This window comes from Bubalus bubalis, chromosome 7 (assembly GCF_019923935.1).
Source record: "Bubalus bubalis isolate 160015118507 breed Murrah chromosome 7, NDDB_SH_1, whole genome shotgun sequence".
In the NCBI taxonomy this organism is placed as follows: domain Eukaryota; kingdom Metazoa; phylum Chordata; class Mammalia; order Artiodactyla; family Bovidae; genus Bubalus; species Bubalus bubalis.
The window spans coordinates 115,576,045-115,590,356 of NC_059163.1; the positions used below are offsets into that span (position 1 = coordinate 115,576,045).

The 14,312-nt window shown below is 41.7% G+C and overlaps 1 protein-coding gene across 1 annotated transcript in view; it reads left to right on the forward strand.

The window, feature by feature from the left end:
- Positions 1–13,316, forward strand: part of QRFPR (pyroglutamylated RFamide peptide receptor) — a 60,487-nt gene extending 47,171 nt beyond the window's left edge. The window contains exons 2-6 of the mRNA XM_006062151.3: positions 1,499–1,657; positions 4,614–4,675; positions 9,041–9,276; positions 11,525–11,622; positions 12,363–13,316. Coding sequence (XP_006062213.1) covers positions 1,499–1,657; positions 4,614–4,675; positions 9,041–9,276; positions 11,525–11,622; positions 12,363–12,766 — 959 coding nt within the window. The 3' untranslated portion in view covers positions 12,767–13,316. The remainder of the gene's footprint in view (positions 1–1,498; positions 1,658–4,613; positions 4,676–9,040; positions 9,277–11,524; positions 11,623–12,362) is intronic.
- Positions 13,317–14,312: the final 996 nt, after the last annotated feature.

The following is a 14,312-nucleotide window of genomic DNA, read 5'->3' on the forward strand; positions in this document are numbered from 1 at the left end:
CCTCTTCAGCTCAGTAAATGCCAGTTGAGTGCCTTCCGTGTGCCATTCTCTGTGCTTGGAACACGTCAGTGCGAAAAGAGACAAAAACCCTTACTCTCAAAGTGTTTACATCCTAGTAGGGCTGGGGAAGGTCCTCCCAGGTGCCACTAGCAGTAAAGAACCCACTTGCCAATGCAGGAGACACAGGAGGAGGAGAAGACACAGGGTCAGGAAGGTCCCCTGGAGGAGGGCACAGCAGTATTCTTGCCTGGAGAATCCCATGGACAGAGGAGCCTGCTGGGCTAAGGTCCATGAACTGAAGAGCTGGGTCACAAAGAGTCGGACATGAACTGAAGCGACTAAGCATGCATGCACAGGGGTGGGGAAGCTTTCAATAAACAATAAAGCAAGTCGGTAAATTACATAGCATGTTGGAATTGGAAGAGTTATGGGGAAAGAGTAGAATAAGAGAGGAGGAATGAAAGGAGGTGGCAAGGGACATGCTGTAGTGACAACAGGGTTGTTCAGTAGGTCAGCCTCATTGAGAGGGTGACATCTGAGCAAAGACTTCGGTGAAAGGTGTGAGGAGTATTCTCCTGGGGAAGAACATTCCAAGCAGAAGGAAAAGACATGTGAAGACCTGAAGTGAGGATGTGCCAGCAAGGAGGGCTTCCTTAGGTCTCTAAGCAGAGCCAGACAGAGCATTTGGGAGAGGAGGTGAAAAGAAGATCTCTGGTTTGAGCAAGTGGATCGAAGTCTCTTCCAACTTTTTATACTCTCTGAGCTTCTGTTTTTCAGATAGTTCAAAGTAATTAATTTGGTTTTGATGAGCAGGGTGGATTCAAGAGCAGAGATATCAGACCGTATCTCACAAATACCAGTGGTGAGGGGGCTGGACACACAGTGTAAGAAATTTATAAATGCAGACAATGCATTCAGATATTTTTATTTAAACTATTATGTATATCAAATGAAGTATGCTCGCAGACTTTGAGACTTTGCATTAGAGAATGTGAAATCAGTTAAGAGCATAAAGGTATAATCTGCATATTAAGTCTTGGACAGGAAGTCAAAGGACAATAAAAGATAAAAGAAGAAATCAGAGAGTCTTTGGTGAAAATTATTCCTTTGTTATGATTTGACAGGGAACCAAAAAGGAAGAAAGAATCAAGAACCACTTTGTGGTTTAGACCCCAAGAAATCAGTTAATAGCAACTTTGCTTATTCTCAAGGAAGGGTCACACTGATTTTCTTCTGCTTATTGTCAACGGCCATATACTTATTTGTCCTTTCATCATCCCACTATACATAATTACACATCATTTAGTAACTTGAAATCCACTTAAGGAAAGAAAATATCAGCCAGTGCAAACTTTTTCAATTATTTTGTATCTACTGTGTAATTATAGTCATAAAACTTTTAAACAGAGGCTCAGAACTAATTCACTGTGAAAATGACAAAGAGAGATAACACTTCGATTCCTGTTGCTGCTTAACTTGTCCTGGTTCCTTGCTGCAGGTGCCTTCATTTGCAAGATGGTGCCATTTGTCCAGTCCACCGCTGTCGTGACAGAAATCCTCACGATGACCTGCATTGCTGTGGAGAGACACCAGGGGCTGGTGCATCCTTTTAAAATGAAATGGCAGTACACCAACCAAAGGGCTTTCACGATGCTGGGTGAGGACATGCCCCTGGCAGCATTAAAGCTGTGCTTCATTACAGAACAAAGAGAATTTCTGTAACGTGAACCATGTTTATGAACTAGAGGAGGAACCTCCTGTCTGTCTTGGAAGCACTGGGGTGTCATTTCACGGTTTCAGTCATCTCCGAACTTACTGCTCCCCTCCCCTCTCTCCTTGAGCCCTAGCTCAGCTCTGAAAATCTCTTCTCTCAGATTTCCCTGAGTTGCTGTTCCTAACTTTTTAAGCTGGTGCTAGTGGTAAAGAACCCACCTACCAGCGCAGGTAGGCATAAGAGATGCGGGTTCAATCCCTGATCAGGAAGATCCCCTGGAGGAGGGCACATCAACCCACTCCAGTGTTCTTGCCTGGAGAATCCCATGGACAGAGGAGCCTGGTGGGCGACCATCCATAGGGTTGCAAAGAGTAGGATAGGACTGAAACGACTTAAGGCGCATGGGCACACAGCTGATCTAAAATCTGTCAGTGGCATCTCCATATTAATATTCATTAGATGAATCAGCTGTTGTCCTGAGGTAAGAAGCAAGCAGATTTCAACAGGTAGGTTTTGACAGAGGCCAGGAAGGTGTGTTTAGAAGAGTGGGGAACACGGGTGCTGCCTAGACGGGTCTCAGTGCGAAGTGTACAACAGCAGAAGGCAGCAAGACCTGTGAGGACACTGGGCCCCAAGGGCTGGAGATGCCTGACAAAGGTGGATTTCATTCACATCCTAATTGTGCTTCAGGCACTCCTGAATCCCCAGCTTGCTGTAACCATTTCTGAATCACCGTGTGTCCTGTGATGTATGTAAACCGAAAGCAATGTCATAAAGCATAGCACAGTGAAATGGAAAAATTTCTTTATTTGGTAATTATAATTGAGCCATTTAAAACTTCAGTGTGGTTCTCAGCGATTTGAATGCGTTATAGCTGAATAACCAGAGGTTTCAGAACAACAAATATGATAATCAAAGAGAGGAATTTTTACTAATATCTCACTTGAGAGGAATGAGTAAACATGTATTTCTGCTGTAAGAATTTAGCCAGCATGGGATAGTAGAGTTACAGAAAGAACTCCTGAAGGTTTTGCTACACTAAACTCTTTGAAATAATTTGAACCGAATAGATAGGCCCATAGAGGGAAAAAACTGTTAATTATTTTCAAATTTATGTCACATTCTCCCTGAAAAAGAATTCAAAGACCTTTTGGCTTTTAATAATTGGCATGTTTCCACCATCAGAACATCTGAAAATAGCATGTGGGTGTGGAAAGAGGGTTAGGAAAGAAATACATGGAGGGCGGAAGTTATTTTCAAAAAGACAGAGAAGGAAAGAGAGTTTTGACATTTGAAGGCAAAGTTGATAATAGGCAGCCAAGGCAGTTCCTACTCAAAAAAGTCGTAGGAGACGGAAAGGCGTTTAAATGAAGAAGATTCATCTCCCCAAGAGGCTTTCCGCAGCGCTGACTCACGTCTACCTCTGTCTCTGTCACTAGGGAAACCAGCTGTGTCCTCTCACTGGGTCTGTCCCCTCACTGGGTCCGCCCCCTCACTGGGTCCGCCCTCTAGATGAATCCCCCACCCCCATGCCTCAGCCGGCAGAACCTGCTAGGCTTCCTTGCCTAGATTATACCACTTATTGCCCTTCTATCACTGAGCAGACAGTGGAGTCAAGAGAACTGGCAATGAGCTAAGCCAGGTAGGCTCAATTCCTCCAAAATTTCTACTAAAGACTGGAAAAATGATTGGATATGAGATAACAATAAAATAATGATTGGACTAGGAGAGAATGGATGTGTGTAGAAATGAAGAGAGAGTGGGGGGCAGAAACAGAGACAATGATCTGTGAGCCTGAGGACAACCTTGAATCATTGATTCATGATAACTTTCTATAGGTGGTGTCAGTCCGTGTGTATATTTATAATAAATTCCAATCACAGTTTAAGTGGGTTCCTTGAGATCTACAGCTATGCAGTGTTTTTTTTAAAAGCTCCCACTCAATACAGAAAGAGCAAGCTGGGAAATTTTCTTCAAAAACAGTACTCTTGGTTCTGGCCTTGCCCTGGTATGTTAAGATTCTCTTTTGTTCTTTGCTAAGGAATGCATCATTGAAGTAATCCCCTCAACAAACTCATGGAAAATGGGAAATTTGGAAAAAGTACTCTGTTTTTTTTTATATATGTTTGTTTTGTAAACAAGAAAATAATGCTTATATAATTATGCTTAAAATAAATATAATTTCAACTTTAAGAAGCTATAGAGGATTCACTCTATCATGTTTATGTTATTCATCCATTCAAAAAACAAACAGTAGGTGCCCAATCTGTTCCTGCCAAGGGAAATGGGAGCTGAGACCAATTCTGTAAATTCCTCATGAGAGGACTCGGGCGTGAAGAACGTGAACAGAAATGTCACAGGACACAGAGAGGCAAGCCACATTGTAGAGAACCTCCGGGACCCTTTTAAGGAATTTGCGCTTTATCCAGCAACAGCTTTTTATTCTTTAAATTAGTTGCTTAATTACTTTTAATTGGAGGATAATTTTTATTGTGATGGTTTTTGCCGTACATCAGCATGGATCGGCCATAGGCATACACGCGTCTCCTCCCTCCTGAACCCCTCTTTCACCTCCCTCCCCACTCCTTCCCTCCAGGTTGGGTTCCCTGTGTCATGCATATACCAAACTCCCACTGGCTACCTATTTTACCGATATGTTTCAGCACTATTCCCGAAAATCATCCCTCCCTCTCCTTCTCCCAATGTGTCCAAAAGTCTGTTCCTTATGCTCCAGTGATGATTTGGAGGGTAGAGTGGAAAATGTGAGGAGACCATTGCCCTGTGCCAGGGAAAATATGATGCGGTCCCTTGAACATAAGGAGTCTTTATGGTTAGAGAATTAAGCACAGGTGGATTTTGGTTTGCTGAGTTGCATTCTAATAATCTTAACGTTTTACAGGGCTGGTCTGGCTGGTGGCCATCATCGTGGGAGCTCCCATGTGGCATGTGCAACGACTTGAGGTAGACTGGGGGCTGGGATTGGTAATCACACTGTTGAAATGTTTTTCCACCCCTCTTACTTGTAATCATTTTCCTCCCTGCAAGCACATTACTGCAAATTTGTGTGATCTCAATTTTTTCACTGGAGGTTTTTCAAGTGGAATAAAATAATTTGCTTTAAGATAGTTTTCTCTGCTTTTTTCAGCTCTTCCTTGAACTTATATTGTTAAGACTTGAATGCTTAAAATAAAATGTTCCAGGGTCACTTTCTGCATTTGCCTGCCAACAGAAACATGCCTTTCCTGGTGTTGTTCAGTGTCTTCTTACATCCTAAGAGTTTGATGCTTGCTCTAGATTTTTCTTTTGTTTTTAAGTCACAAAAAAATGTTAACCATTTATCTACTTATTGGTTGATTTTCCTTCATAAGCGCTTCCGCTGCCTTTTAGTCACTGACAAATATCTGAACTGGAACATGTAAGTCATTGATTTGTGAACCTGAGAATGACCTTAAATGATTGATTCTTAATAACTTTCTATACGTGGTGTCAGTCTGTGTGTATCTTTATAATAAAGATAAACCTCTCTGTTCCCCTCACACCTCTGTCAGCTGGGCCCAGCCTGCAGTGGTGATTCACAGTGAAGAAAACACTGCACCATTTTTGGTGACCTGGTCTCTTTACTGGGGCTACTTGAATGTGTCCTGCCTGGGAGAGCTAGTGTAGACAGTGGTCTTCAAAGACACTAGGGGGTGCTCACATGGCCTCTGAGATAATTTTTTAAATTACTTATCTTTTGTACGTTTTTAAATTAGTGTAGGTAAACAGGAAGCTGCTGGACACTCAGTGTTCCCCTGGCAAGGATATCAAATGAGCCCTCAGGCAAGAGTGCATTTTAAAAAGTGACTTAGGGCTTGCCTGGTGGCTCAGGTGGTAAAGAATCTACCTGCAGTGCAGGAGACTCAGGTTTGATCCCTGTACTGGGAAGATCCCATGGAGAAGGGAATGGCTACCCACTCCAGTATTCTTGCCTGGAGAATTGCATGAACAGACGAGCCTGGCAGGCTACAGTCCATGGGGTTGCATAGAGTCAGATACAACTGAGTGACTGACACTTTCACTTTTCACTTTGATGTTCGATGCAACCTGTATATAAATGAGCTTGACTGCGCAGGTAACAACAGAAGGCAGTTTTATTCTCTCTTACCACCTCTAAAAATGTGATGGATGAAGCCTTGAATGGGTCCTGTAACTCTTGTGGTCATTCAGAGAATAAAATTCCTCTGGTCATTTTCAGTCACAAGAACAGTAACTGGTCACTGAATATTGTTAGTTCCCTTATCAAAATATCCAGTCCAGTGTCACAATCCCTCAAGTCCATACTTTCAAATCAATTTAAGATATCTCCCTTTCCCCAGTTTGAGCCATTTTAGGCCTAGAATCCTAGGGTATGGAGAGGAGCTTTGATCCCCTTATTCTGCATATTACTGTTTCTCATGACGGATTCTTTATTTCATGGGTTCCTCACAAATAATATCCCTGGGGCTTCCAATGGCTACTCCCTTCTTTAAGCTTTCACACACAGCTGAAAGTAGCCAACTCCTTTCTCTGAGGCTGCCCTTATCTCCAGCAGGAAACCCATACTTTTAAAAATAACCCAACCCAGTTCCCATAGGGAGTCTAATTCTGGCTCACAGAACACAAGGAGATATGTCCATTTTTAAAAATAAAATTATTTTATCATATGCTCTAAATATATTTTAAAATATAACTCATTTATTTTGTAGAAAATTAATTAAATCTAATTGGCAAAACCAGTTCCCTCTGTCAGCCGGATCAGCCAAATCAGATTTGCTTTCTGTCAAGAAAAAGTATGATTTCATTTTTCAAGTCAAATAAATGTATTAATATGCTCTCCCACGGCCACCTTCTCACTCCTAAATTCTATTAGCAAGAGTGCAAGCATGCAAGACGCTTTCATTCCTCGGCCGGCTGAAATGAAGTGCCAGTGATGTCACCGTTTGCACTGATGTTCTCTTTGCTTTGCTCCAACTGCGCTCTCTCCCAGGAGTGATGTATCTGACAGCTTTCAGGGGCTGGAAGCAACAAGGTGGTTAAGTTAAAGTTGTCATCACTTCTGCCCTTTACTATGCAGATAATGGGAATTCACATCTCATCAACTGTCAAAACACCTTTTTTTCTTTTTCTAATGTCGTTTCCCCTGAATAGAAATCCATTTAATACAGGGAAAGGCACAAAACCCTGTCCTGGATTTATGGTGCCTTGATCAAGGGGGCTTCACTGACATCCATAGTTTGGACTACCTCTTATTGGTGGTCCAGAGTGAGATTGCAGTTGGGTGAGAGATAGGACTTGTGAAGACTGAAAGAAGGGGGATTATGAAAAAGGAACTGGGAATGTAGACCCAGCATGACACTTCAACCCCACCCCACACATTCTCTTAGGCAGTGAGATTTTTGGAGAATTGTGAGTTTAGACAAAGAAGGTCTGAAATTGGTTCCCATGAAACCATCTGAGCACACCCTCTTGTCTCTTCTCAGAGACAAGAAGGTCTCTGCTTGTCCCCAGGGGAACGTGCATAGTTCAGAGGCTGTCAGCCTCTCCTTATGCTTTAGAACGCATCAATATGTGACCTCCATAGTTTTGGGCCCTGTGGGCTCTGCTTACATAAGTCAGAATGAGTTTCACCTTCATATCCTCTTCCCAGGGAGTACAGACCTTGGAGTTATTGTTTAATACTTTCATTCCTCATTGCATTTGAAAAGTAATGCCTAGATCAAAATTTGAATTGTCATACTTTAGATAACAATACCAGAAAGCTTCCCACCCACCACCCCTGCCATTCAATTGGCTTTGAAGATTGGTGATAATACTCTGGGAATGGAGGCAGAAATATGTGTTAAGACTTAAGTATTCCTCATCTGTAAAGCTCCAGAGTGACTCAGATGACAAGAATTTTGATCGATTCTCTAACTTTAATTCCTATTATCCAGATATATGACTTTTGAATGTACTGTAAATGTTTAGTTTTTCTCATATTAGCATTTTCTATGGTTTCCCTGGTGGCTTGGTTGTAAGCAATCCACTTGCCAATGCAGGAGATACAACTTTGATCCCTGGATCAGGAAAATCCCCTGGAGAAGGAAATGGCAACACACTCCAGTACAGTATTCTTGCCTGGGAAATCCCATGGACAGAGGAGCCTGGCAGGCTATAGTACATGGGGTCGCAAAAGAGTTGGCTGAGCAACTAAACAACAGTAACAAATTGTAATTGTTATTATTAATTTTTGAACTCATAAGTCAGTCTCTTAGAAATAGTATTTATAAATAGAAATTGCCTTTCTGTATAATATATACCTCAAAGGCTTATAATTGGGTCTGAATATTAGTACACTGGCAATAGTTCAAATCCTAATTTCTCATTCATCTCAAAATCTAAAAGCTACAAGTTTCCTCTCTAAAATCTTTGTGAACAGCATGATCACTACAATCTGAAACAGCAGTAGCAAAATACAGAATTTCAGTTCAGAAACAAAATGCAGACTTTTGGTACTTATTCAATTGGAAGACGTCTGATGCCTTGTCAAAACTGATCTCATCAACAATTGAGGAAGCAAAATCATGTAACAGCAAACTAGCTGGTTGCTTTCCCATGTGGCACAGTGGTAAAGTATCTACCTGCCAGTGCAGGAGATGCAAGAGACAGGGTTTGATCCCTGGGTTGGAAAGATCCCCTAGAGAAGGAAATGGCAACCCACTCCAAGATTCTTGCCTGGGAAATCCCATAAACACAGGAGCCTGGTGGGCTACAGTCCAGAGGGTTGCAAAGAGTCAGCTGTGACTAAGTGATGGAGCATGCATGCTGGCATGCTAGAATAAAATATTTTTTTCATACATACTTTGGTCATTCTAGTGTTCTTTCTTTCACTCAACTGAAAATTTAATGCTGCTGCTGCTGATAAGTTGTGTCAGTCATGTCTGACTCTGTGCAACCCCATAGACAGCAGCCTACTAGGCTCCTCCATCCCTGGGATTCTCCAGGCAGGAACACTGGAGTGGGCTGCCATTTCCTTGACTATCATGTAAGAAGGCAGAAAAGATTTTTTTTTTTTTTAAGTGAACAGGCTATGGACCTCGATTCCATTTAAAATCGAAAAGAAAATATCAAACTGTCAAGTATCTAAGCAGTGAAGGCGAGAAAGCACACTTCACAACAAAAAAAGAAGCAAAATTGTATCTCATTTGAAATATGTACCCACAGTAAACATGTGAAGCTCTGAGAAGCCTGCCTGACAATAGTCTTGGTTGCTTTGTGTGCTTTGATGTTGCCTCTGGCTCTTCTAACTGAATTATACTTATTTTAAAGATTAAGTATGACTTCTTATATGAGAAAGAACATGTGTGCTGCTTGGAAGAGTGGAGCAGCCCTGTGCACCAGAAAATCTACACCACCTTCATCCTTGTCATCCTTTTCCTCCTGCCTCTCATGGTGATGCTTATCCTGTACAGTAAGATTGGCTATGAACTTTGGATAAAGAAAAGAGTTGGGGATGGCTCTGTGCTTCGAACTATTCATGGAAAAGAAATGTCAAAAATAGCCAGGTGTGTTGCATGGAACATTCACCTGTTTAAAACATTCACCTGTTTTAGAGACAGTAGCCAGATATCTCATATGCCTGGGTAATGTAATCAAAGTGTCATTGGTAATTTATGTCGAGCACATGTGCTGACTTTGAACTTTTTATTTTACATATGACAGAAAGAAAGAGCAAGATCACCAGCTCCCAAGTCAGAGGGGGAGGTCACTGTTACAGATAATTGCCTGAAATTTTTTTAATTGTTATATTTTCATCTGCATGTTGATGCAAATTGCTGTGACTCTCTCCTTTCTGCTACTCCCCAGCCACTTGATGTAGATAAATCTCCTTACTCCCAAGCCCCCGTCTTTCCTCATATGTACTAGAAAGCATCGAAATATCCATCCATACTTCCTCCTATACAAGTAATGATGCTAAAAGATTTGAGATGATATGTATAAAAATACTCTGGAAACCAGAGTACGTTATTTATGTTAAATTATTATCTTATATTTTATTTTTGGGCTTCCCTGATGGCTGACTCAGTTGGTAAAGAATCTGCCTGCAATGCAGGAGACTTGGGTTCAATCCCTGGATTGGGAGAAGGGAATGGCAACCCACTCCAGTATTCTTGCCTGGAGAATCTCATGGACAGAAGAGCCTGGTGGGCTACAGTCCATGGGGTCGCAAAGAGTCGACGCGACTGAGCAACTAACACACACATACACACCCAAAGAATGATGCTAAAAAGAGTGAGATGATACATATGAAAGTCCTTTGGAAGTGAGAGTATGTTATTTCTTTAATTTAAAATAATTTAATTATTAATAAAAATTAAAATAATTTAATTATTTTATATTTTATTTTTACCTAAGGGCTTTACTTTCTGATCATATGGACTAGCAGAAATTTAAAAACACAATTACTGCTACGGTACTTGTGGGCCATTTGGTTTATTTTATAACCTACACTGCATGGCTCCAGCTTAGAAGTCTAGTGGTGTGGCGGTTTATCATTTCTTGAAGTGTGCAGCGACCTCTAGTGCCCGATTTGTATAAAGACGTACTCCGGCTCCATGTACAGGGTGCTACACTGTTCAGCATCTTGGGACTTATTGCTGATTTAGCTCTCTCTTTTCCTCCGAAGAAAAGGCTAACAGGTTTAGATAATAATGAATGCGACTCGTTAAAATTTGAAAATGTACAGATCTCTTGCAGACGTTAATCGTGGCTAATAGAGAAAACTCTGAATCCCTGGTTAATCATATTACTTAATTATAAAATGGAAGATTACATTTTAATTCTGTCCTGAGGACTTCCCATATTTTCCTATCACAGGCATGAGTGTTGTTTGATATAAAATGAATAAGAGCTTTGGCACAGAAGTTAGACTGCCTACATTTAGATCCAAACTAAACTTTATCGTTTAAATTCTCAACTTTCTGATCTGCAAAGCCATCTGACTTTGCAAGTTACTTAACCTACTCTGAGGAGAAGGCAATGGCAACCCAGTCCAGTACTCTTGCCTGGAAAATCCCATGGATGGAGGAGCCTGGTGGGCTGCAGTCCATGGGATCGCAAGGAGTCGGAAACGACTGAGTGACTTCACTTTCACTTTTCCCTTCCATGCATTGGAGAAGGAAATGGCAACCCACTCCAGTATTCTTGCCTGGAGAATCCCAGGGACGGAGGAACCTGGTAGGCTGCCGTCCAAGGGGGCGCACAGAGTAGGACACGACTGCAGCGACTTAGGAGTAACACTCTCTGTGCCTCAGTTCCTGCATCTGTCCAATGGCTTGTCAGGAAGATTAATCTGTGCCAAGCATCCAGCATGCTGCTAGGCTCATAATGAGCACGTATCTTAAGGATATTTGTAATATTAGAAATATAGGGATGAGGGTAGTAACAATGGGGAAAGATGATAAACAGTTCACAGTTAGCTTGTCATGAGCTTCATTAGAGGCTTCCCTCGTGGCTCAGTGGTAGAGAATTCACCTGCAGTGCAGGAGATGCAAGAGACAGAGGTTCGATCCGAGTTGGGAAGATCCCCTGAAGAAGGGCGTGATAATCCACTCCAGTATTCTTGCCTGGAGAATCCCATGGACAGAGGAGCCTGGCGGGCTACAGCCCTCAGAGTCACAAAGAGTTAGACACAACTGAAGAGACTGAGCATGCACAAGCTTCATTTACATTTGAAAATTATCACGGAGAGGTCTAAACTTGACACATCTGCCAAGGACGAGTTAACTGATACAGTGTATCCTGTGGACCCAGGAAGAAGCAGCGAGCCGTGGCTATGATGGTGACAGTGGTGGCCCTCTTTGCTGTGTGCTGGGCACCTTTCCACATTGTTCACATGATGATCGAATACAGTGAGTGACTGTCCTTCTCATTTCCTGAAGTTCTGGTTCATTCCCTGCTAGAATGGACGGTGAATCCTTGAAATGTTTAGCCATTCACTTGGGTAATCAAATCGCAAACATTTACTAGGTTTCTTTCAAGTTTACAAGATAACCAGATCATTATGTGATGGGTAATTATATATGAGTGTGATCAAAGCTTTAGTAATTATAGAAGATAAAGAAAAACGTTTGAGATGCATCTCCCATGCTATGCCTTCTGGTCTCCCTAAGCCGTTTAAAGCCTGAAAGAGGTGTGACATCCTGTGAGTGTTTCCTATTTGGAACCCACACGTGAGCCACATGAATTTCATAACACCTAGGATTTCAGCTAGACCCTTAATATATCATCTCTGATAATCTGAGCCTTAATGGTTCTCAGATGATCATGTTTCTGTAAGACAAGTGGACATTTGAAGGGTGACTGCATCTTCCAGTTTATGTGAAGCTTGAAATCATGTTGAAATGCAATAAGCCCTCTAACATGTGCTGGGCTTGTAACCCTAGATTCTCTAACAAGGAGGACTCATCACAAAGGTGGGTCTTCTTCAGACATCACATGGCTCTCCCCAAAGTCTTGGAGAATTTTTCACAGAGAATTTTACATAGTTGTACAAGTGTAACTGTTTCATAAAGATGGAAGATAAACAAAAATGTTGTTTTATATTCATTCAAACAAATGTCCATTCTAAAGCATTACTTTTTTATTTCAGGCAACTTTGAGAAGGAATATGACGATGTTACAATCAAGATGATTTTTGCTATAGTGCAAATAATTGGATTCTCCAATTCCATCTGTAATCCAATTGTTTATGCATTTATGAATGAAAACTTCAAAAAGAATTTTTTATCTGCAGTTTGTTATTGCATTGTAAAAGAAACCTTATCCCCAGCACGAAGGCATGGAAATTCAGCAGGGATTACGATGATGCAGAAGAAAGCAGTGTTTTCCCGGAAAGGGAACCCAGTTGAGGAGACCAAAGGAGAAGCCTTCAGTGATGGCAACATTGAAGTCAAGTTGTGTGAACAACCTGAAGAGAAGAAGCATCTCAAACGACACCTTACCCTCTTTAAATCTGAACTTTCTGAGAATTCTGGTTTAGGCAGTGGGCATTAATTATAACTGTCTTCATACTTCATGCTATTCATAGCTGAATCTGAAAATTATTTTGAACAAGAGTTAAAGACTTGCTTTTTATCTAGAAGCCTTCTCCATGTGCATTCAGTGTAATGTGGCTTTCTATTTATTGCTAAGTTGGATGAGACCGTTTAACACTTGTATATTTTTTCTTAGGTTTAACAGTTGAACACTATAATGTAATTTTTATTGCACCATTGAAGGTTGGTGATAGTCTCTTGCAAATGAAGTGTGTCCAATAATCATAAAGCCAAAGACAGTGAAGACACAGCGGAGTGACAGCTTAGGTTTTGAGCCAGATGCCTGGGTTTCAGCTTCTTACCCATCACCATGGTTGTAATGACTGACCAGCCACTCAACCTCTTGAAGTCTCCTTTCCTTCTTGCATAAACTGGGGTGGTTCCTCCAACTCCAGAAAGTTGCTGCTGCTGCTGCTGCTGCTGCGTCACTTCAGTCGTGTCCGGCTCTGTGCGACCCCATAGACGGCAGCCCACCAGGCTCCGCCATCCCTGGGATTCTCCAGGCAAGAACACTGGAGTGGGTTGCCATTTCCTTCTCCAGTGCATGAAAGTGAAAAGTGAAAGTGAAGTCGCTCAGTCATGTCCAACTCTTAGCGACCCCATCGACTGCAGCCTACCAGGCCCCTCCGTCCATGGGAGTTTCCAGTCAAGAGTACTGGAGTAGAGTGCCATTGCCTTCTCCGAGGAAGTTGCTACCAAAACAAAATGAGATAGCAGTAGGAATGCACTTTGCATTCTGAAGCACCCAAGTTCTGAAGCATTATTGTAGTTCTTCATGTCTCGGTACCGCCCCACCCTGTATCTGTTCTCTTTTCCTTTCTGAGACTTGACCTCAACCCTATTCAACCTTTCACATGTCCCTGTTTTGTAGCTAGTTTCTTTCATCAAAAGAATATTCCTGGGATCCTCATTCATAAGTTGACCATAATATATTTTGGAGAAGGAAAAGGCAAGCCACTCCAGTATTCTTGTTTATCCATGGGCAGAGAAGCCTGGTGGACTCCAGCTCATGGGGTCACAAAGAATTGGACACAACTGAATGACTAAGCACATAATATATTTAGGCCAATCTAGCTATATCAAATATTTAAATTTTAAAACTTTTATTTTCACTAGTGGGATGAAAGACTTTTTGTCATGTTAAAGGGCTTTTAGTTGTAGTTAGAATCAGCTGCAAATCCATGACATTTTATCATGCCCCAAACTGACCCTCAAGAGCGCTGGGTCAGGAAGAACAACAGAGTTCCTCACCTGTATTCCTGACCTAATTCTCCCTTGAACACAACCCCTCTCCTTTTTGTCTTTTCCTCTTACTCCCAAATGTCATGGTTCCAATGGTCACCCTCATCATACTCTGTTGCGTCCCCTTTATTATCTGAGCTTCCCAAATTCCATTCGTCACAGCCTCATGACCAAAGTGTTTCTTCTGCCTCCAACACTTCTTCTTCCAGCCAGGTATTAGAAAGAAAGGGAAGCTCAAAAATTCTTAAGGTATTTCACTTGTA